Source organism: Schistocerca nitens, chromosome 11, assembly GCF_023898315.1.
Source record: "Schistocerca nitens isolate TAMUIC-IGC-003100 chromosome 11, iqSchNite1.1, whole genome shotgun sequence".
In the NCBI taxonomy this organism is placed as follows: Eukaryota; Metazoa; Arthropoda; class Insecta; order Orthoptera; family Acrididae; genus Schistocerca; species Schistocerca nitens.
This window is the reverse complement of record NC_064624.1, coordinates 29,737,547-29,762,263: the sequence shown is the minus strand read 5'-3', so window position 1 is coordinate 29,762,263 and position 24,717 is coordinate 29,737,547. Positions and strand designations below refer to the sequence as shown.

Here is a 24,717-nt window from a genome sequence, read left to right as displayed (position 1 = left end):
ATGCTGATATGTATTAGTTTGTTTCTATTGTATAATTTTGTCATTTTGCAACATGTGAGAGCATTACATTCCACTTAGCTAAGGACCAAACCAATGACATATTACTTAAGAATCAATATCAATTAAGTACATGAAATAAGATTGAATAAAACAATGATAGTGTAATAGTTGTCTTAAGGAGATTAGTTTATTATGCCTATATTATCAGTTTATAATGTATCCTTCAATAACTTTGCAATTTTAACTTTTGTACTACAAACTGCAGAGATTATAGGAAAAATAATGAATCTTATAAATATTATTGAGCTAAACCTCCTTTTGTATTGAATCCACATCCTAAAATTGACTTATCCTTGACCATTCTTGTACAATAGTTTATTCTGTCATGATAAGCTTAGGTTATGATTTTATTAGGTGCTGTTACACTCTTAATTTATGGGTATCTATTGTGTTTACATAGACTCAGTTCTTTGCCTAGATTCCCACACAACCACTGAATATGTTCATTTTCTGCTTACATCTCGTGTACCAGACAAATGCTACATGAACCATCTTCAGCTCACACAAATAGATATTCAGTCCATATTGTGTACCTTTTGAAACATGTTACTACAAATTTTAATGTTTTTCTTAGACATTCATAATATGCATACTCACCACACTTAGTAGTGTATTTTCAGATTCATCGGAATATAAGTCTATTGTCCAGAAACATGGCTTTTCTTTCCTTTTATTGGAAAATAATATCTAATACAATGGTATAAGGATGATGCCTATTATGAATAATCTATACAGCAGTTGTGGATGTCCTATCATGAGAAAGATGGAATAAAATGTAATCACATCACTACAAAGTGTCACAGCTGAAGTGTAGCAAAACAGAACAGTGCCAATCAATTATAACTATCTCCAGTTGTTTCAACTGTGGCTGACATACTAAACCACTTTCGCCAATAACAAACAGGTCAGAAATCGGAAATAAAAACAATCGTTCTGAAATTAAAAAGAAAGCATGAATACAGATTTCCAAAAACGTCATGTTTATTTACACAAAGTAAGGAAAGTATCCACATTGGAAACAATTTTGAATAAAACGCAAAAAATATTTAGTACTCACGTTCTGAGCTCTCCAAAGTGTTGTTATTGTGTATACGAATAATTGGAATCAAATTGTAAGACCTAATGTTTGTTTACCTATTTAATTTTGTGTAGAACTTACTTGGTATTGAATGCTGAAAAAATAATTAAGAGCTTTGGTGCATAAGACCTATCTTCATTATCTCTCAATCATGTACAGAGCTTTGTAAAACAAAAAATATATAGCTATTGTGCACTGGTGTAAATGGCAACCAAGAACAATGAATTTATTAGATTACACATTTTAGCATCTGACCCATTCATGTAGAGATGCATGGTGAGCAAAAATGTCATGAATACTGCCTGCAAGGAGTATGAATGCCACATGTTGTACGTACATGATGCAATAAGCAGATTACAAGTATATAAGCAGACCAGAAATTAACAAGGAATTGTTCTACCAATTAGATGGGTCACAGACATGTAAATCCAATGACATAAGTGACTTTAGCAAAGGGCAGGTTACAGTGGCATTGTTATTGGGAACAAGCACCTCAAAATGGTGAAGCTGGTAGGCTGGATCTATGCTACTTTTGTGAACATCTGTGGAAAGGGGCTGAAAGATGATAAATCGATAACCTTATGAAAACATGTAATACACCTATCCATTTCAAATCATGCAGGTCAGAGGCTTCCTGCTCTGTGAAGGTTGACATGTGGCAATATGTGTCGTATCTAATGCTTGAACAGCCATAGAAGTTTTTGAACCCACAAATGAATGTATATTGTTGAACATGGGGCTCCACAAAAATGTTCAATTGCAACTGCAGTGGGCAAGGGATCGTTGATGCTGGAATGAAGGTCAATGCTAATGTCAACTGCCAACTGTCAGGACGTGTGACATTTCCTGTTACACCCGGTAAGTTGCCACATCCAGATATGCTATCATCTAGGCAAATGGCACCAGGTGGAGGGCCCATTATGCTATGCGGACAGTCACTCGGGCTCCTTTGGGACATCTGGTAGTAATTGAAGGCATCATGACAGTTGCCGACTATGTGAGTTATTGCTACTGCATAGATTCCTTCATGCCTGATATGCTCTCCCATGGTGAAGGCATCTTCCAGCAGGATAACTGCCCATGTCACATATGCAGAACGACTCTACAGTTGCCTTAGTAGTATGGTACCTAACATCTTGACCACACCATGTACCTGATCTGAACGTGTCGAATGCAACTGGTACAACATACATCCAGAAACACATAAATGACATGCCAAGTCCATATCGTGTAGAACTGTCGAAGTATTGTGTTCTAAAGGTGAACAAACATGCTATTAAGCAGGTAGCAATATTTGTCGTTACTCTTACTAATACAGGATTAGTACTAACAGAATATAAATGTACACACTATTCATTTCCCATACAGATCTCTTGAGAAAACATACCTGACTAAAATAATTCCCATAACCATGTTTCTCCAGTGTTGAGTTTACTATCCTTTGTGAAGGAAGTGCCATGAATATCTTTTTGAGGTCATCGTTTCTAAAATGCACAGTTTTAAGTACTACATGATGACTATGTTTGGAATAATAAGCAGCAAGTCATCACATATCCTTGGCCTTATACTGAATATTGCATGGTACTTACAATTACTGACAAACATAGGGATTCATCACAATACACAATTTACTTGTCTCAAGAGCTATAGGAAAAAAACAGCAGTGTTATTGACAAAAACACATTTGAGTCATGTTTCTCGAGTATTTAGTAATACAATTTCTTGCCATCTCAAGCAGCAGATATGGATTTTTATATTGTCACATTATCTGTTACCACTCTATAGTATACATTGTTCCACAATTATACCACATTTGTACGTTATTTCACGGGCATTACAATTTATTCTCCCCTTGCTTCATCCATTATTTTACACGCCCTGACGGCATCAACCAGGAAAACCTACTTACAAAAAACTAACCCTTGCTTGTAGTTTCTTTCTGATGTATCTTGAGTGCCCAACTGAGTGAAACTTTTGTCAAAGGTATCACATTTATGAGGTCCCCTTCCAATGTGTCCTAATGCAATTATCTTGAGATCAGCTGATCTAAGAATGATTTGCCACAAACATAACTTTTGTGGGGTCTCTTCCTGGTGTGTGTAAACTGTGTGTCTTGAGATTGCCTGCCCTAGCAAAAGATTTCGCACGAATCTCTAAAATTTTGAGGTTTCTTTCCGGTGTGAATTAATACATGTTTCTTGAGATAATGTGAGAGGGCAAATGATTTGTCACAAATCTCACATTTATGAGGTTTATTACCAGTGTGAAGTAATACATGTTTCTTGAGATTGCTTGAGAAAGCAAAAGATTTCCCACAAATCTCACATTTATGAGGTTTCTTTCCAGTGTGAATTAATGTGTGACTTTTGAGATCGCCTGCCCCCGCACAAATCTCCCATTTGTAGGATTTCTTTCCAGTGTGAATTAATGAATGTCTATTGAGAGTGCTTCTCCTGGCAAAAGATTGTCCACAAAGCTCACATTTATGAGGTTTCTTTCCAGTGTGAAGGAATACATGATTCTTGAGATCACTTGAGATAGCAAAAGATTTCCCACAAATCTCACATTTATGAGGTTTCTTTCCAGTGTGAATTAATGTGTGTGCCTTGAGTTTACTTGTGCTGGCAAAAGATTTCCCACAAATCTCGCATTTGTGGGATTTTTTTCCAGTGTGAATTAATGTATGACTTTCGAGATAGTCTGCCCTCGCAAAAGATTTCGCACAAATCTCGCATTTGTGGGATTTATTTCCACTGTGAATTATTGTATGTCTATTGAGAGTGCTTCTCCTGGCAAAAGATTGTCCACAAAGCTCACATTTGTGGGATTTATTTCCAATGTGAATTAATGTATGTCTAATGAGAGTGCTGCTCCTGGCAAAAGATTGTCCACAAAGCTCACATTTATGAGGTTTCTTTCCAGTGTGAATTAATACATGTTTCTTCAGATCACTTGGGAAAGCAAAAGATTTCCCACACATCTTACATTTGTGAGGTTTTTTTCTAGTGTGAATTAATCCATGTTTCTTGAGATTGCCTGCACCAGCAAAATGTTTGCCACAAATATCACATTTGTGGATTCTGTTTGCAGTAAGTAGATCACCCTGTGATCTGACATTAACAGTTGTAGATAACGATCCATAATGATTTGTTTCCTCGGTATTATTTGTCATGTGTGTGTTACTTATGTCACTAGCAGCTTTCCATGTTCCCTTGTACGAATTCAGCTCGTTGTATTCTGCGATAGAAACTTCTGGCTCACTATCTGAGAAGATACTGCTTTGATGCTCTTCACTAGAGCCATATTTTTTACGGTTTCCAGCAATTAAGACATGATAACTCTCACTCATTCTCAAATGTTTTTTCAAACTAACATTACTGTGAAATACTTCACCACACCACTTACAAACATACGAAGGTGGTTGCGTGCCTTCAATGTGCTTAAACACATGCTTTATGAATCTGTATTTTGATGGAAAGCTCTGTTGGCAGAAATTACAGCTATATACATGTAACTCCTTTTCCCTCGTACTACAGTTACATCGCGTGGCAACTGAGCAGTTCTTATCAACAGTCGTATCTTCTGTATTGGTACCAAACTCGTGTGTTGACTTCATGTCTATCACCAACTCATCCTGGACCAGTCTATGCTGACAAGTTTCTTCACATGGTATGCCACAGCTCCCACTAGTACACTGAGTCAATCTGAAGAGTAATGAGGATAATGTTAAATATTGAAATACATACAACAATGAAACAATATTTAGGTGTCCATAAATCCAGTACTATAAGTGAGAATTCATAAAAGTGCATAAGGACTTACATATATAGTAACTCTTAGTGATTTAAAATTATAATATTCCACCAGAAGGAAGGAACAGATGAGGTAAAAATAATGATTAATATGAGTCACTGCCAATATGATTTGAAATTTTTAGATGCGAACTAAAAAAATATTCACTTTCAAGTGTTACAATCTTTTTAAAATACAGTGCTACAAATTAATAGTCTACACGCATTTATTAATTGTATCAAGAAAATTTTCAGTTACATGTTTTAATTGAAAAAGATTTAATTAAGAGAAATAATTTTTCAATGTTCCTCTTCTATTACCTTAGCTCTGTAAATGGCTTTGCTGTGTCTGGCAAACACTTTCAACTTTAGAAATGATATATTTATTTCACCTAGTAAACAGATTGTTTTTGTTTGATTCCCAATGAGTCAAGAACTAGTGCAAGCATAAATATTTTGATTAGGTATCTTGTATGGATGTTAATCAGATGGATAATGACTGTTCATGAACAATATTCAATGTCACATGAGTATGGAAAAAAATTGCATACTGATGAATGAATGTGAATGACAATTGCAGATGGATTTAATCAGACTGTGTTTTTGGCACTGCAACTTATATGAAACCTTGCACAAATGGAAATACTGTGTGAAAAGATGGAAATGGTTGTACATTTGCCAGTATATTTTTGCAGTGAGCCATTTGAAAATTTTTTACTGCAGAACATGAATGACTGAAGGGGACACACACACACACACACACACACACACACACACACACAAAAGCGACATCACCCATTAAACACTGCAGGCTGACACTACATATAGAGTGGCAGTGATAATAGCTGATGATAATAGCTGATGCATGAGCTACCCCTATAGTATCTGGGTCCCATAATTCCACATGCAATTAAACCCTTTCCCACAGATTAGAACTGTGATGCCTTTCAGTTCCCTAGTACGTGCATCACGTTGCACATGACAGATCACAAACTACTGAAGGCATGCATGCTCCAGTGTTTTCTTTTGTTCTAACTGTAACTTTTAACTTTTTTGCATTGCGTTTGGTATAAAGTTCTGTTTGGCATCGTATCTGGTAAATTTCGATTGTTTCTAAACTCTTAATTGGGATCAAATCAGTTTTTAACGTAACTAGTACCACTGTGCCAGATTCTAGAAGTTGACAACTGCATCACTAAATATTGTAACTTTTTTTTTAACTCAATTAGTTACAACATGTATTTTCATACATATGGAAGTGAAGTAACACAATATAAATAATGAAGAAAGAAATCAAAAAGTATGCAAGTGAGGTTTCAAACAAATACCTTTCTATTTCTTAAAGTAGTAGAAATAAAATTTACAATTAAAATTTTATGCTATTGGCATAAACAAACCAGAATAAGAAACAGAATTTCTGCAAAACTTCAACAATACATAAATTTTGATGTTAATTATTTATGAATTGTTTTAGAGACCTCCATGTAAGTGTTGTGTAGGTACTGGGTACTTGTGTCATATCCTTAATCTTTACCGCACAACATTTTTTGTAGCAGGTACATTCATGAACTACTCATGCAGTGATGATGGAAGTGCACAGTTTATTTTATCAACACACACTACAGCCTGAACAGTAACACTGCTGATGGTTTACACATTTGCTGAAATGTTTGGCACTACAGCTGTGACCTCTGCTTTTTCCTTCCCTTGTTCTCTCAATTCTCAAACCTAACAGCTGTCACTATGAACAAAAACCGTTTCTTACATTCCATCTACCTACTCCAGTACCCCTCCATCATGTAACTAGTGGGGCCGGGGGACTAATGGGACTTCGTCAACTTTTACTTGGTCATTTGGCCGAGGCTAGTTGCGAAGTGCCATTGCATATATATGCTAGTATGCTCCCAAAGACTACCCCCCCCTAAAGGCCTGCATCCAGTGTAATCCACAGGAAAAGTGTGAATGTCCGCCAATGTTTGCAAGTCGTTTCTTCCGTTACCATGAAAATATTACAACTGGATCCACCTACTACGGAAATATTGTAAATGCATTTGATGCCAGGATTAGGGGGCGCGACAGAGGGGGGGCGCGACAGAGGTGGGGGCGGGACGGAGGGTGGGGGCGGGACAGAGGGTGGGGGCGGGACAGAGGGTGGGGGCGGGACAGAGGGTGGGGGCGGGACAGAGGGTGGGGGCGGGACAGAGGGTGGGGGCGGGACAGAGGGTGGGGGCGGGACAGAGGGTGGGGGCGGGACAGAGGGTGGGGGCGGGACAGAGGGTGGGGGCGGGACAGAGGGTGGGGGCGGGACAGAGGGTGGGGGCGGGACAGAGGGTGGGGGCGGGACAGAGGGTGGGGGCGGGACAGAGGGTGGGGGCGGGACAGAGGGTGGGGGCGGGACAGAGGGTGGGGGCGGGACAGAGGGTGGGGGCGGGACAGAGGGTGGGGGCGGGACAGAGGGTGGGGGCGGGACAGAGGGTGGGGGCGGGACAGAGGGTGGGGGCGGGACAGAGGGTGGGGGCGGGACAGAGGGTGGGGGCGGGACAGAGGGTGGGGGCGGGACAGAGGGTGGGGGCGGGACAGAGGGTGGGGGCGGGACAGAGGGTGGGGGCGGGACAGAGGGTGGGGGCGGGACAGAGGGTGGGGGCGGGACAGAGGGTGGGGGCGGGACAGAGGGTGGGGGCGGGACAGAGGGTGGGGGCGGGACAGAGGGTGGGGGCGGGACAGAGGGTGGGGGCGGGACAGAGGGTGGGGGCGGGACAGAGGGTGGGGGCGGGACAGAGGGTGGGGGCGGGACAGAGGGTGGGGGCGGGACAGAGGGTGGGGGCGGGACAGAGGGTGGGGGGCGGGTCAGAGGGTGGGGGGCGGGTCAGAGGGTGGGGGCGGGTCAGAGGGGGGCGGGTCAGAGGGGGGGCGGGTCAGAGGGGGGGCGGGTCAGAGGGGGGGCGGGTCAGAGGGGGGACAGAGGGGGCGGGGCAGAGGGGGGGCGGGACAGAGGGGGCGGCACAGGGTTGGCGGGACAGAGGGGGGACGGGACAGAGGGTTGGCGGGACAGAGGGGGGACGGGACAGAGGGGGGACGGGACAGAGGGGGGACGGGACAGAGGGGGGACGGGACAGAGGGGGGACGGGACAGAGGGGGGACGGGACAGAGGGGGGACGGGACAGAGGGGGGACGGGACAGAGGGGGGACGGGACAGAGGGGGGACGGGACAGAGGGGGGACGGGACAGAGGGGGGACGGGACAGAGGGGGGACGGGACAGAGGGGGGACGGGACAGAGGGGGGACGGGACAGAGGGGGGACGGGACAGAGGGGGGACGGGACAGAGGGGGGACGGGACAGAGGGGGGACGGGACAGAGGGGGGACGGGACAGAGGGGGGACGGGACAGAGGGGGGACGGGACAGAGGGGGGACGGGACAGAGGGGGGACGGGACAGAGGGGGGACGGGACAGAGGGGTGACGGGACAGAGGGGTGACGGGACAGAGGGGTGACGGGACAGAGGGGTGACGGGACAGAGGGGTGACGGGACAGAGGGGTGACGGGACAGAGGGGTGACGGGACAGAGGGGTGACGGGACAGAGGGGTGACGGGACAGAGGGGTGACGGGACAGAGGGGTGACGGGACAGAGGGGTGACGGGACAGAGGGGTGACGGGACAGAGGGGTGACGGGACAGAGGGGTGACGGGACAGAGGGGTGACGGGACAGAGGGGTGACGGGACAGAGGGGTGACGGGACAGAGGGGTGACGGGACAGAGGGGTGACGGGACAGAGGGGTGACGGGACAGAGGGGTGACGGGACAGAGGGGTGACGGGACAGAGGGGTGACGGGACAGAGGGGTGACGGGACAGAGGGGTGACGGGACAGAGGGGTGACGGGACAGAGGGGTGACGGGACAGAGGGGTGACGGGACAGAGGGGTGACGGGACAGAGGGGTGACGGGACAGAGGGGTGACGGGACAGAGGGGTGACGGGACAGAGGGGTGACGGGACAGAGGGGTGACGGGACAGAGGGGTGACGGGACAGAGGGGTGACGGGACAGAGGGGTGACGGGACAGAGGGGTGACGGGACAGAGGGGTGACGGGACAGAGGGGTGACGGGACAGAGGGGTGACGGGACAGAGGGGTGACGGGACAGAGGGGTGACGGGACAGAGGGGTGACGGGACAGAGGGGTGACGGGACAGAGGGGTGACGGGACAGAGGGGTGACGGGACAGAGGGGTGACGGGACAGAGGGGTGACGGGACAGAGGGGTGACGGGACAGAGGGGTGACGGGACAGAGGGGTGACGGGACAGAGGGGTGACGGGACAGAGGGGTGACGGGACAGAGGGGTGACGGGACAGAGGGGTGACGGGACAGAGGGGTGACGGGACAGAGGGGTGACGGGACAGAGGGGTGACGGGACAGAGGGGTGACGGGACAGAGGGGTGACGGGACAGAGGGGTGACGGGACAGAGGGGTGACGGGACAGAGGGGTGACGGGACAGAGGGGTGACGGGACAGAGGGGTGACGGGACAGAGGGGTGACGGGACAGAGGGGTGACGGGACAGAGGGGTGACGGGACAGAGGGGTGACGGGACAGAGGGGTGACGGGACAGAGGGGTGACGGGACAGAGGGGTGACGGGACAGAGGGGTGACGGGACAGAGGGGTGACGGGACAGAGGGGTGACGGGACAGAGGGGTGACGGGACAGAGGGGTGACGGGACAGAGGGGTGACGGGACAGAGGGGTGACGGGACAGAGGGGTGACGGGACAGAGGGGTGACGGGACAGAGGGGTGACGGGACAGAGGGGTGACGGGACAGAGGGGTGACGGGACAGAGGGGTGACGGGACAGAGGGGTGACGGGACAGAGGGGTGACGGGACAGAGGGGTGACGGGACAGAGGGGTGACGGGACAGAGGGGTGACGGGACAGAGGGGTGACGGGACAGAGGGGTGACGGGACAGAGGGGTGACGGGACAGAGGGGTGACGGGACAGAGGGGTGACGGGACAGAGGGGTGACGGGACAGAGGGGTGACGGGACAGAGGGGTGACGGGACAGAGGGGTGACGGGACAGAGGGGTGACGGGACAGAGGGGTGACGGGACAGAGGGGTGACGGGACAGAGGGGTGACGGGACAGAGGGGTGACGGGACAGAGGGGTGACGGGACAGAGGGGTGACGGGACAGAGGGGTGACGGGACAGAGGGGTGACGGGACAGAGGGGTGACGGGACAGAGGGGTGACGGGACAGAGGGGTGACGGGACAGAGGGGTGACGGGACAGAGGGGTGACGGGACAGAGGGGTGACGGGACAGAGGGGTGACGGGACAGAGGGGTGACGGGACAGAGGGGTGACGGGACAGAGGGGTGACGGGACAGAGGGGTGACGGGACAGAGGGGTGACGGGACAGAGGGGTGACGGGACAGAGGGGTGACGGGACAGAGGGGTGACGGGACAGAGGGGTGACGGGACAGAGGGGTGACGGGACAGAGGGGTGACGGGACAGAGGGGTGACGGGACAGAGGGGTGACGGGACAGAGGGGTGACGGGACAGAGGGGTGACGGGACAGAGGGGTGACGGGACAGAGGGGTGACGGGACAGAGGGGTGACGGGACAGAGGGGTGACGGGACAGAGGGGTGACGGGACAGAGGGGTGACGGGACAGAGGGGTGACGGGACAGAGGGGTGACGGGACAGAGGGGTGACGGGACAGAGGGGTGACGGGACAGAGGGGTGACGGGACAGAGGGGTGACGGGACAGAGGGGTGACGGGACAGAGGGGTGACGGGACAGAGGGGTGACGGGACAGAGGGGGGACGGGACAGAGGGGGGACGGGACAGAGGGGGGACGGGACAGAGGGGGGACGGGACAGAGGGGGGACGGGACAGAGGGGGGACGGGACAGAGGGGGGACGGGACAGAGGGGGGACGGGACAGAGGGGGGACGGGACAGAGGGGGGACGGGACAGAGGGGGGACGGGACAGAGGGGGGACGGGACAGAGGGGGGACGGGACAGAGGGGGGACGGGACAGAGGGGGGACGGGACAGAGGGGGGACGGGACAGAGGGGGGACGGGACAGAGGGGGGACGGGACAGAGGGGGGACGGGACAGAGGGGGGACGGGACAGAGGGGGGACGGGACAGAGGGGGGACGGGACAGAGGGGGGACGGGACAGAGGGGGGACGGGACAGAGGGGGGACGGGACAGAGGGGGGACGGGACAGAGGGGGGACGGGACAGAGGGGGGACGGGACAGAGGGGGGACGGGACAGAGGGGGGACGGGACAGAGGGGGGACGGGACAGAGGGGGGACGGGACAGAGGGGGGACGGGACAGAGGGGGGACGGGACAGAGGGGGGACGGGACAGAGGGGGGACGGGACAGAGGGGGGACGGGACAGAGGGGGGACGGGACAGAGGGGGGACGGGACAGAGGGGGGACGGGACAGAGGGGGGACGGGACAGAGGGGGGACGGGACAGAGGGGGGACGGGACAGAGGGGGGACGGGACAGAGGGGGGACGGGACAGAGGGGGGGGGGACAGAGGGGGGGGACAGAGGGGGGGACAGAGGGGGGGACAGAGGGGGGGACAGAGGGGGGGACAGAGGGGGGGGATAGAGGGGGGGACAGAGGGGGGGGACAGAGGGGGGGGACAGGGGGGGACACTGCAGTACTACTTAAGAGATAAGCATAGTGTACGCCGTTTCTTTAGTAGACCCGTTACGTTTTCCAAGTGGTGTCCCAAGAAATCAGTCTTTGGTTTGCTTTCTCCAGAGCATTATCTATAAGGATGTTATGATTTAATTTATTCGTAAGACTAATTCCTATGCATTCTATATTTACATCTACATTTATACTCCGCAAGCCACCCCACGGTGTTTGGCGGAGGGCACTTTACTTGCCACTGTCATTACCTCCCTTTTCTGTTCCAGTCGTGTATGGTTCGCGGGAGGAACGACTGTCTGAAAACCTCCGTGCGCCCTCGAATCTCTAATTTTACATTCGTGATCTCCTCGGGAGGTATAAGTAGGGGGAAGCAATATATTCGACACCTCATCCAGAAACGCACCCTCTCGAAACCTGGCGAGGAAGCTACACCGCGATGCAGAGTGCCTCTCTTGCAGAGTGTGCCTCTTGAGTTTGCTAAACATCTCCGTAACACTATCACAGTTACCAAATAACCCTGTGACGAAACGCGCCACTCTTCTTTGGATCTTTTCTATCTCCTCCGTCAACCCGATCTGGTACGGATCCCACACTGATGCGCAATACTCAAGTATAGGGCGAACGAGTGTTTTGTAAGCCACCTCCTTTGTTGATGGACTACATTTTCTAAGGAGTCTCCCAATGAATCTCAACCTGGTCCCCGCCTTACCAACAAATAATTTTATATGATCATTCCACATCAAATCGTTCCGCACGCATACTCCCAGATATTTTACAGAAGTAACTGCTACCAGTGTTTGTTCCGCTATCATATAATCATGAAGGATCCTTTTTTTCTATGTATTCGCAATAGATTACATTTGTCTAAGTTAAGGGTCAGTTGCCGCTCCCTGCACCAAGTGCCTATCCGCTGCAGATCTTCCTGAATTTCACTACAATTTTCTAATGCCAGAACTTCTCTGTATACTACAGCATCATCTGCGAAAAGCCGCATGGAACTTCCGACACTATCTACTGGGTCATTTACATATATTGTGAAAAGCAATGGTCCCATAAAACTCCCCCGTGGCACGCCAGAGGTTACTTTAACGTCTGTAGACGTCTCTCCATTGATAACAACATGCTGTGTTCTGTTTTCTAAAAACTCTTCAATCCAGCCACACAGCTGATCTGATATTCCGCAGGCTCTTACTTTGTTTATCAGGTGACAGTGCGGAACTGTATCGAACGCCTTCCGGAAGTCAAGGAAAATAGCGTCTACCTGGGAGCCTGTATCTAATATTTTCTGGGTCTCATGAACAAATAAAGCGAGTTGGGTCTCACACGATCGCTGTTTCCGGAATCCATGTTGATTCCTGAAGAGTAGATTCTGGGTTTCCAAAAACGACATGATACCCGAGCAAAAAACATGTTCTAAAATTCTACAACAGATCAACGTCAGAGATATAGGTCTATAGTTTTGCGCATCTGCTCGACGACCCTTCTTGAAGACTGGGACTACCTGTGCTCTTTTTCAATCATTTGGAACCTTCTGTTCCTTGCGGTACACGGCTGTTAGAAGGGGGGCAATTTCTTTTGCGTACTCTGTGTAGAATCAATTTGGTATCCCATCAGGTCCAGTGGACTTTCCTCTGTTGAGTGATTCTAGTTGCTTTTCTATTCCTTGGACACTTATTTCGATGTCTGCCAGTTTTTCGTTTGTGCGAGGATTTAGAGACGGAACTGCAGTGCGGTCTTCGTCTGTGAAACAGCTTTGGAAAAAGGTGTTTAGTATTTCAGCTTTACGCGTGTCATCCTCTGTTTCAATGCCATCATCATCCCGGAGTGTCTAGGTATGCTGTTTCGAGCCACTTACTGACTTAACGCATGACCAGAACTTCCTAGGATTTTCTGTCAAGTCGGTACACAGAATTTTACTTTCAAATTCACTGAACGCTTCACGCATAGCCCTCCTTACGCTAACTTTGGCTTCACTTAAGTTCCGTTTCTCTGAGAGGTTTTGGCTGCGTTTAAACTTGGAGTGAAGCTCACTTTGCTTTCGCAGTAATTTCGTAACTTTGTTGTTGAACCACGGTGGGTTTTTCCCGTCCCTCACAGTTTTACTCGGCACGTACCTGTCTAAAGCGCATTTTACAATTGCCTTAAACTTTTTCCATAAACACTCACTGTCAGATTCGGAACAGAAATTTTCATTTTGATGTGTTAGGTAGTCTGAAATCTGCCTTCTATTACTCTTGCTAAACAGATAAACCTTCCTCCCTTTTTTATATTCCTATTAACTTCCATATTCATGGACGCTGCAACGGCCTTATGATCGCTGATTCCCTGTTCTGCACATACAGAGTCGAAAAGTTCGGGTCTGTTTGTTATCAGTAGGTCCAAGATGTTATCTCCACAAGTCCGTACTCTGTTTAATTGCTCGAGGTAATTTTTGGATAGTGCACTCACAAGGGAACCTCCCCATCGCACCCCCCTCAGATTTAGTTATAAGTTGGCACAGTGGATAGGCTTTGAAAAACTGATCACAGATCAATCGAGAAAACAGGAAGAAGTTGTGTGGAACTATGAAAAAAATAATCAAAATATACAAACTGAGTAGTCCATGTGCAAGATATGCAGCATCTAGGATAATGTGAGGATAATGTGAGCTCAGGAGCGCCGTGGTCCCGTGGTTAGCATGAGCACCTGCGGAACGAGAGGTCCTTGGTTCAAGTCTTCCCTCGAGTGAAAAGTTTAATTTTTTATTTTCAGACATTTATTAAATGTCCGTCCGTTGCGATCACTTTTTTGGGAGTGATTATCACATCCACAAGAAAACCTAAATCGTGCAAGGTAGAAGAATCTTTTTACCCATTCACCAAGTGTACAAGTTAGGTGGGTCAACAACACATTCCTGTCATGTGACACACATGCCGTCACTAGTGTCGTATAGAATATATCAGACATGTTTTCCTGTAGAGGAATCGGTTGACCTATGACCTTGCGATCAAATGTTTTCGGTTCCCATTGGAGAGGCACGTCCTTTCATCTACTAATCGCACAGTTTTACGGTGCGGTCGCAAAACACAGACAATAAACTTATTACAGTGAACAAAGACGTCAATGAACGAATGGGCAGATCATAACTTTGCGAAAATAAAGAAAGTAAAATTTTCACTCGAGGGAAGACTTGAACCAAGGACCTCTCATTCTGCAGCTGCTCGCGCTACCCACGGGACCACGGCGCTCCTGAGCTCACACCATCCTAGATGTTGCCTATCTTGCGCATGGACTACCCAGTTTATATATTTTGCTTATTTTTTTCATAGTTCCACACAACTTCTTCCTGTTTTCTCGATTGATCTGTGATCAGTTTTTCAAGGCCTATCCACTGTGCCAACTTATAACTAAATCTGAATGGGGGTGCGATGCGGAGGTTCCCTTGTCAGTATGTCACTTGATGCTCTGTCCCTACCACCTGTCCTAAACAGTTGAGTTCACAGGTTTTAGGTTTGTATGATTTATCATGTGAAAGAAATTTAGCACATTCCTTTCCGCACTCAGGTGGTTGACTTCATGCTCTTCATTATTTACAGCCAACTGCTATTTTTCACATCATACAGATATCTTTATGACTTCACAATTCGTTTTCATTATCTGATGACTTTACAATAATAATTTGCATAATCTGCAAACAATCTAAGAGAGCTGCTCAGATAGTCTCTTAAATCGTGTATGTAGGTCAAGGACAAGAGAGGGCCTATAACACTTACTTCGGAAACGTCAGACATTACTTCGGTGACCTGTCAGTTATTACGAACTGTGACCTTTCTGGTACAGAATCACGAACCAGTGCTCTCCAGGGGCACACAATGTAATTGGAAGTCACTTGTGAGGAATTGAGTCAAAAGCCTTCTGAAAATAAAAAAAAAATGGAATCAATGTTATGTCATCTGTCCATATCAGTCATTCCTTTGCGAGAATAAAGAGCTTCTTGTGTTTCACAAGAATTATGATTTCCGAATGTGTGTTGGCTACTTGTCAATAAATGATGTCTTTAAGGTAATTCATAATGTTCAAACTGACTATATTTTCCAAAATCCTACTGCAAACGACGTTAGTTGTATGGGCGTGCATTTCATCGCATTACTCACATTCCCTCTCTTGGTTTCTGGTGTAATTTGTGCAACTATGTTTTCGAGTACCAATCTCTGTCGTTGAAGAGTTGTACACTCCTGGAAATGGAAAAAAGAACACATTGACACCGGTGTGTCAGACCCACCATACTTGCTCCGGACACTGCGAGAGGGCTGTACAAGCGATGATCACATGCACGGCACAGCGGACACACCAGGAACCGCGGTGTTGGCCGTCGAATGGCGCTAGCTGCGCAGCATTTTTGCACCGCCGCCGTCAGTGTCGGCCAGTTTGCCGTGGCATACGGAGCTCCATCGCAGTCTTTAACACTGGTAGCATGCCGCGACAGCGTGAACGTGAACCGTATGTGCAGTTGACGGACTTTGAGCGAGGGCGTATAGTGGGCATGCGGGACGCCGGGTGGACGTACCGCCGAATTGCTCAACACGTGGGGCGTGAGGTCTCCACAGTACATCGATGTTGTCGCCAGTGGTCGGCGGAAGGTGCACGTGCCCGTCTACCTGGGACCGGACCGCAGCGACGCACGGATGCACGCCAAGACCGTAGGATCCTACGCAATGCCGTAGGGGACCGCACCGCCACTTCCCAGCAAATTAGGGACACTGTTGCTCCTGGGGTATCGGCGAGGACCATTTGCAACCGTCTCCATGAAGCTGGGCTACGGTCCCACACACCGTTAGGCCGTCTTCCGCTCACGCCCCAACATCGTGCAGCCCGCCTCCAGTGGTGTCGCGACAGGCGTGAATGGAGGGACGAATGGAGACGTGTCGTCTTCAGCGATGAGAGTCACTTCTGCCTTGGTGCCAATGATGGTCGTATGCGTGTTTGGCGCCGTGCAGGTGAGCGCCACAATCAGGACTGCATACGACCGAGGCACACAGAGCCAACACCTGGCATCATGGTGTGGGGAGCGATCTCCTACACTGGCCGTACACCACTGGTGATCGTCGAGGGGACACTGAATAGTGCACGGTACATCCAAACCGTCATCGAACCCATCGTTCTACCATTCCTAGACCGGCAAGGGAACTTGCTGTTCCAACAGGACAATGCACGTCCGCATGTATCCCGTGCCACCCAACGTGCTCTAGAAGGTGTAAGTCAACTACCCTGGCCAGCAAGATCTCCGGATCTGTCCCCCATTGAGCATGTTTGGGACTGGATGAAGCGTCGTCTCACGCGGTCTGCACGTCCAGCACGAACGCTGGTCCAACTGAGGCGCCAGGTGGAAATGGCATGGCAAGCCGTTCCACAGGACTACATCCAGCATCTCTACAATCGTCTCCATGGGAGAATAGCAGCCTGCATTGCTGCGAAAGGTGGATATACACTGTACTAGTGCCGACATTGTGCATGCTCTGTTGCCTGTGGTTCTGTCAGTGTGATCATGTGATGTATCTGACCCCAGGAATGTGTCAATAAAGTTTCCCCTTCGTGGGACAATGAATTCACGGTGTTCTTATTTCAATTTCCAGGAGTGTATATGACTGCTAAGCATGAAGCTACTGTATCAGCATATTCTGAAAGGGACCTGGAGGCATTGCCCCTCTCAAGTGTTAAGCTGCTCCACCATATCCTGAGACGGAATTTAGGAAATCCGTCTTCTGTGACTCACTTTAGTAGCACTGTCATCAATAACTTTACCATTGTTATCGCGCAGTGAAGGTATTAATGCACCTTTACAATTGTGTACATACAATTTGGACGACGTTTTATGACTACCACTGACAAACATTTACTTTCCCCAGTATATCGAGGGTAGTTTTTCTTCCAAAGAGCACATCATCGCCTACACTATAAATAAAGATCACCATATTGCACACCAAATACTCATTGATAAGGCTGCGCAGGTATGTCAAGGGACAGATATTCATATAGAACAACCTATTTCTGCATATGATGTTGATAAGCCAATGTTTTCTCGAACTTAAATTGGGTACTGGACTAACCTTCAAGCAATACTGAATGCAACTAACTACATGCTAGAGATGAAGAAAAACCTATGTGATATTTACAGAATTGGTGACAGTAGCAAGAGGTGCCTTGAGGCAGAAAGATGGAAGGAAATGATGTGTTAAAACGCCCAGGTTCCTACCAATACCAATGACATCTGGTGAAATAATCCAGGTTCTGATTCCTACATTTGCTGGGCTGTCAGCCACTGGTTTCATTAGCTAGGAGAGCTGATATATTTCAAGCAGTACAGAATGCCCGAAAAAGGGAAAAGTAATTACAAGCAACTAAAAGGCGTAATATGACCATGGAGGCCATCGCTTTAGGTAAAGGCCTCTATTTACAATACAGAAATGGCTTGGGTTGTACATTAAAAAAACGTCCACAGAAATGGTACTGGAAAGAAGGATTAAAAACATAGATCTGCTTAAACTCGTCAGAAAATTTAAAATCACAAGATTTTACAGCGTGTTTATGTTGGATACTTTGCCTGAGACAATGTAGAAATCCACAAAATGTGGAACTGTAAATTTAGATGTTGTTCAAGGTATGAAGCTCTTTGTGATTTAAGGCCACCTGAAGAATTGTGTTGTCACTTCACCAAAAGGAACCAGCTGTTGTACAATGTTCGACGCTACCATGACTTCAGTTCATAGCTCTGAGGATATTTCTGAATGATATTTTTCCTGAAAATAGCTGAAAAACAAGCAGTATGCAAACCTCTGCATCATTTGAAGCTTTGATGTACTGAGATTCACTCTAATCATAATTGGTCTAAATTTAAAGCAAACTACTTTCCTCCAATATATGAGCAGGGGGCAGTGATGTACAGCATTGACTGGCTGGAAACACACGACTGAATTAAGGAGACACGTTGATGTAGAACTGAAACCGATTGTAAAATACTTGACGAAAAGGGAGCTCAGATACCTGGTGGGAGAGTCCACATGGTTAATGGGGACAGCAAAGGCAATGATACAACGAGCATTCAGGTATCATGTTTTCCTGCATAAGTGTGTATGACAAATCCAAACCATTTAAACCTTGAGACAACCTTGTCTTTCAAAATTTCCTCTAGTAAATGTGGCAGATGGCCTCTGAAGCCCCAGATGTATAACCTACAGAGGATACCAGCCCTCCAGCAGATGTATCAGGATGATGGTTCAAAATGTGGAGAGCACGTCTCCGCAAGCAAACCACATTGCTGCCTGCCTCAGTCCACCAGGGAACAGAACATGCTACAGTAAACATGAAGTGCATGGTATGGAACATACTTCGGCAGTAGGGATATCGGTTGGAAGATACTTTAAGTGGTCATCACAGCTGTGAAAAGGTCGTGAGGGAGGGGTAAAGCCTGCAGTTGGCCTTGGAAAGCTGCTAATTGGATTTGCACTCAGGTGGGTTAGTAGTCGGCAAATGGATAGCACACAGAAAGTGATCACTTGAGTATGTGTCAGAGGGAATGGGACATTCAAGATGATGAGTGAGCTGGACAGTGCAGAACGAGAGGTGCAAATGGTAATAAATGTGCATGGAATCTGAAAGGAACGTGGGTGCTCCAGTGCTAAGAGATGATTCAGGAAGTCAGCTATGAGGGAACATCTTGGACAGGCTCTCCCTGAGCTGCAAAGCAGATGGTGGGCATTAAAGTCACCCAGCAGCAAATAGCCGTGAGGGAGCTGATCAATAAGCTGGAGTAGGTCCAACTTATTAACAGCTTAATGAAAGAGGGGTGTAGAAGTTATGAAGAGAAAAGGTGAAATGAGGAAGGAAAATTGAGACTGCAACAGTTAGCAGTCGAGTGTTCAATGAGATGGATGACCAGCATGGCTCCCCATGAGGTGGAATGCTGTCCTTGGGGGAAGATCACAGAGGACCAGAAGGCGCTGTGAGGTCAATTTTTTTTCTTGGAAGCATAAAACAAGTGGACACTGCAATTCCAAGAGCAACTGTAACTCCTCCTTGTTAGATCTAATGCCACGAATGTTCAACTGGAGAAGAGTCATAATGGGGAATGGGGGGGGAGGGAACACATGAAGGTTAGTCACCTTGGTGGCTGCTGAGTGCCAGCCTTCAAAAATCCACTGCTACAGGATGCAGAAGCTGGAGAATCCTGTTCCATGAGGTCTACAAACATATTAGCTTACCCCCTGGGTCAGCCTGTGAATTCCATGGCAGAAAACCAGTAAGCAATGGGCACCAGCAAAATGGTCAGCCAGGTGAGGGTATATGTGGCAACACCACTGAAGAAGTCAGGGAAGGAGAAAACCGTTCGTTTTTGTTTGATTTCTTAGAACTTTCTAGTTGGCAGATGAAGACTATGGTTTTAACTGTAGAAAGTCTTTGCAGGAGTACAGCTTTTGTCCTTTCAGCCTGACAGTTGTGTAGCAGGTGATTTCGCCACCAGGGGCAAAGATCTGATGGCCTGTTGCACAGCTGTAGGAGACGGGGGTGCTACTGTGACCTGGGTGATTTCACTACTGCAATACCGAACTTGAGGTTGCAAGTCTGGGTGGGTATATACTCCACTATGCCTGGCATAGCAAAACCGGTACCATAAATGCCAAATGGGAAAATGCACGGATTTTCACTAGCTAACAACTGCAAGTAACAGGGTGGGGTTTGATGTCCTTCACTCAGATCTCATGGATGGTTCACTCATGGACATTCATGCGATTACAGTTGATACAGCAGAGAGGAGGCAAACAGCTGCCCTCATGAACATCTTCACTGAGAGTAACGCATTTGGCTATGTTTTGACAGGATACATGTTTTATTATAATGTTGACACTTGTAGGAACTCATCTGGTTTGGAATGTATGGTTGGACTGTGATGACTTCATAGCCTGCCTTAATCTCTGAGGCAATCACTACTTGAGCAGACGGTAGAAAGAGTGCATGTAGGCATTAAGTTCGCATCCATCTTTTTCTTTACTCAATGGGCCAGTGATGCCATGATTAGAGAGGTAAGTGTGGATTTCTCCCTCAGTGAGGCCATCTAGCATAAGAATGTGAAGACCACCACGAGAAGATTTCAGTGAACGGTGGTCCTCAAGACAGACAGGATAACTCTGGAGGAGTAATGCTGTAAGTAGTTGTTGGGCTTGAAAATCACAATAAGTCTTCAGAAGCAAAGTTGTATTACATAAATGACAAAAGAATTTCACAGAGTCTGCAACTGCTACAGCCACTTTCAGAATGCATGCATTAACCATAGAAAAGGACTGACCACCTCTGGTACATGATACTATGAGGACATTTAGTAGACACTAACTAAGATGGTGATTGAGTCATTGCCAAATAATACCTCATGATTGCCAATATCTCCAATGGTATGCTGCTTCCAATTGGAGGTCCCCTCAAAGGAGGATTCACCCACCATAAATGACTGTTCACTCCTCAGGTCACACCTCCCAAACTCCTGACAGAGGGACCAATTGGCACTTGGGAAGGTAACAGCTTAGGCAGTCACCCCTCTCTGGGCTTGGCCTGTATCAGAGGGTATGTGTGAACACTACCTGTTGACCCAGATCTGGGAATTAATCATTACCTTCTCACCTGTAATGTGTTTAATGAATGGGTCAGCCTTCAGGAAACACCAGGACAAAGGAGAAACAAAGAGAATCAGGATTCACCAGTTAAGTCTTCACAAGCTTACTGAAACTGGCACCAGCTACTTACGGTTCTTCTTGATGGTGGCCTGTAAACTGTGACCACTAAAAGCTTGTGTTTCCTGAGCACCACTGTGGTACAGCATTGAAAGTGCTGTTCAACACTATATGCATTAATCTGAAAGGCTGGGAATCAGCTCCAATTTTTGGATGTATAGCCACTCACCCTTTCTTCTTACTTGTTCTACTGCAGTATGACATTAGCTTGTGTCCATCAAGATGAATCTGTTGAATATCAGTGATTTTCATGTGGTGATGTGCACTAAGCACAGTACAGCTGCTGACATACCACCTGAACTTTTATTTTCCTGTACAGATATCAGACATTTGCTCTATTTATCTAGGAACAGTTACATAATGGTTGTTGCAGAGAACAACATTACTGACCATACTGCCTTGTAATGTTGTTGTTTATCGGTAATATTGAATAATTACAGTAGTGCATTTTATACCTTAAGTACTTTCACAAGTAATAAAAATTTATATTTCTCAAAATGTCCTGCAGTGAATTATGAAAACTTACCTTGTACTATCAGATGCATATCCTGGTGAGGTTTCCACCTGAAATATTTGAAGAAATGGCCTGTGATTTACAACTGATGAGACAGTAAATAAATATAATTCTATTAATGCCCACCAACATGTGAGTGGTCCACAAAACGCTGTAAGTGAGGCTTGAAAATATCATTAAAGAGGACATGATAAATAGTTGCAGTTAATGAAACAGAATGTTAGTAAGAATTCACTCTCCATTTTCTCACTTTTCCTTCCGTACTGTAAATATCTACACAAGCCAGTAATTCGGTTGTAGCCATACTTCCTACTAGACACTTCACAAAGAAAAGTGACCACAAACATCTTTAATCTGTCATGAACCTACTCCTTGTGTAAAATTTTTATTATTAAAAGTGACAGATGAATCCATCATCGCAAATGACACAATTGGGCCTTTGTGCACTGGGCAGCCCAGACCAACTTGCAGAGGTGAGGAGTGACTTCTAAACCCAACCATAAGTTCACACCCAGAACTACATACACGCTTGGACCATTAAATATACAAACATTAATAAATATTGGCAAACTCAAAATACGTTCAGTCATTGTAAATGGACATGTTAAAATTGGCATTACAAAATAGCATGTTCACAGATGAAGAAATATCACATTCAGAGAACTACAGATTTTTCACAGAGAACACAGGGCAGAAATTCATGAAACTACTCGAGAACTAGGCTCTCCATTCATAAATGGCAAATCTATTTTGCAGTCAGTACCAAATTTTTCAATACCTCCAGAAAGACTCTCTCCCTGCAATAATTCAATATTTAGATGAGAAGTACACAATAATTAATGCTCATGTACCAATAAATCAGGGTAACAAGAACAATGCAGAAAGCAAAACAGTCCTGAGAACAATGTTGAGAAGCATCTGATGAAGTGCTAGAGGAAAACATAAAAATTTTATTAAATTTTTATCCTCAGACTGGCACAGGATGGAGGTAACATTTTCTGCCTCAACTGCTATTAACTGTATTTATTCATAACTTGAATTTTGACTTATGCCATTCTCCAGTGACATCTTACTATGAACTACATCGAAGTTATTAAATGTCATGCCTAGTGTTTGGGGAGTGTATATTAAAACATGCAGTATGACATGACTGACAGAAATTAGTACATGAAGTACTAACATTGTCTGGACATACAGATTACGAAGAATTTTGTCTTGTAATGAATATGGAATTTGTGAACATGGTTAACACAAGGAAAGTAGAACCTCAAAAGGATTCAGACGTCACACTGGGCTACCACTTGAGAACTGTACAGCTGCCAAATTAATATTGAATAAATACATTCCATAACCGTCCAGGGAGAAAATGTTTCCATTTATACAGATTACGAAGAATTTTGTCTTGTAATGATTATGGAATTTGTGAACATGGTTAACACAAGGACAGTAGAACCTCAAAAGGATTCAGACGTCACACTGGGCTACCACTTGAGAACTGTACAGCTGCCAAATTAATATTGAATAAATACATTCCATAACCGTCCAAGGAGAAAATGTTTCAATTTATGTCTGTCTGACTGTGGATGTAAGAAAAAAGGAAAAATGGTAAGAAAAACACATTTAGCTAAATTGTTGGCAGATAACACCCCACCCACAAACCCACATACACCAGTATAAAGATATGAGGTCAACAATAATATCATTTGAGGATATCAGATAGCTTATGTTCCAACAACAAAGCACAATTCCCAAAAGGTGATGATTTCCAGAGTTGGACAAAGATACCTGTTGAAATTGACTATTATCACCGAATCATAAAAGTAAGATTCCTGGCCTGTAATAACAGATAGTCATGTTCGCAGAAGTTTAAAAGAAATTCCACGAAAAGTTCAAGGAGAAAACAACAGTAACAATTCCAAAATAGGAGATGTATCAGAGATAGCTTAGGACAGGACGGTCCTCTGAAGGGCAAATCGATAAAGGACTGAAGGAGCAAAATACTATTGGAATACATCTGTAAACTTTTAGAAGTCTTATGACTATGAAGCAAGACTGCTTTTATTCAAAATTCTTAAAGAATCTAAAATACAGAAGACAACACGAGTCGTCTTAAAGAACTACAGCCTCATTTGAGACAAGAACAGACTTTAGCCAAGGCAAAGGACTAACTCCATTCTTCTTTCAGACCATACTAGAAAAGTGAACATTCAACAGATAGAGCAGTTGTCAGAATCCAATACCAGAAGTTGAATACAACTTGGTTAGAAAATGGGTGTCAGAATTGTCTGTTCAACTTTTGTACATAATTAAGCAATACTCATGTAGAGAAAGCACAAAACAGAGAGAAAGAAAAACAGTAGGAGAAGCATGACTACTTGTCTCCTCTGGTAAGAAGCAGTAGTGGGTAACAACAGGGCTGCAATATCCCAATCAAATAGTAAGTATGGGAGTATCAGGGGAAGACAAATTTAACGATCTATGAGAAGTCATGTAGCCAAATTGTGAGGGAAAATGGAGCCACAAAAGGTAGACTATGAAAGATGGTCTTTAAAGTAAAAATTCTTTCTCCAAAATTGTAGAACCTCAGACTTGCAAGGCGTCATTTGGCCAGGATACACATCTGCATCAGAAACACTAATTTTAGAATCAACAAACGATAGTGAAAATTATGAAAAAAGGAAAGATATTAGGAAAAAGGACACCAGTACAATCATTTAAATTCAGGAACACAGAAGTATAGATAAATATGTAGGAAAATAACTGGAGACAAAATTTGGCAAACAAGGCTAATGAATCTTATCATACTAAAAAGAAAAACTGTGCAGCAGTACTAAAAACTTAAGAAAAGAACTCAT

General features: G+C 46.2%; 1 protein-coding gene across 5 annotated transcripts in view; it reads right to left on the bottom strand.

Moving 5' to 3' along the window:
• Positions 1-779: 779 nt before the first annotated feature.
• LOC126213407 (zinc finger protein 676-like) overlaps positions 780-24,717 on the bottom strand; it is a 99,057-nt gene continuing 75,119 nt past the window's right edge. For 3 of the 5 annotated variants that reach the window (XM_049941134.1, XM_049941132.1, XM_049941133.1), the window contains 2 exons: positions 21,875-21,912; positions 780-4,842 (listed from right to left, as the gene is read on the bottom strand). In XM_049941134.1, the coding sequence (XP_049797091.1) occupies positions 3,267-4,842; positions 21,875-21,912 (1,614 nt within the window). In that variant the 3' untranslated portion in view covers positions 780-3,266. The remainder of the gene's footprint in view (positions 4,843-21,874; positions 21,913-24,717) is intronic. The other 2 variants (XM_049941135.1, XM_049941136.1) reach the window with 2 other exon arrangements.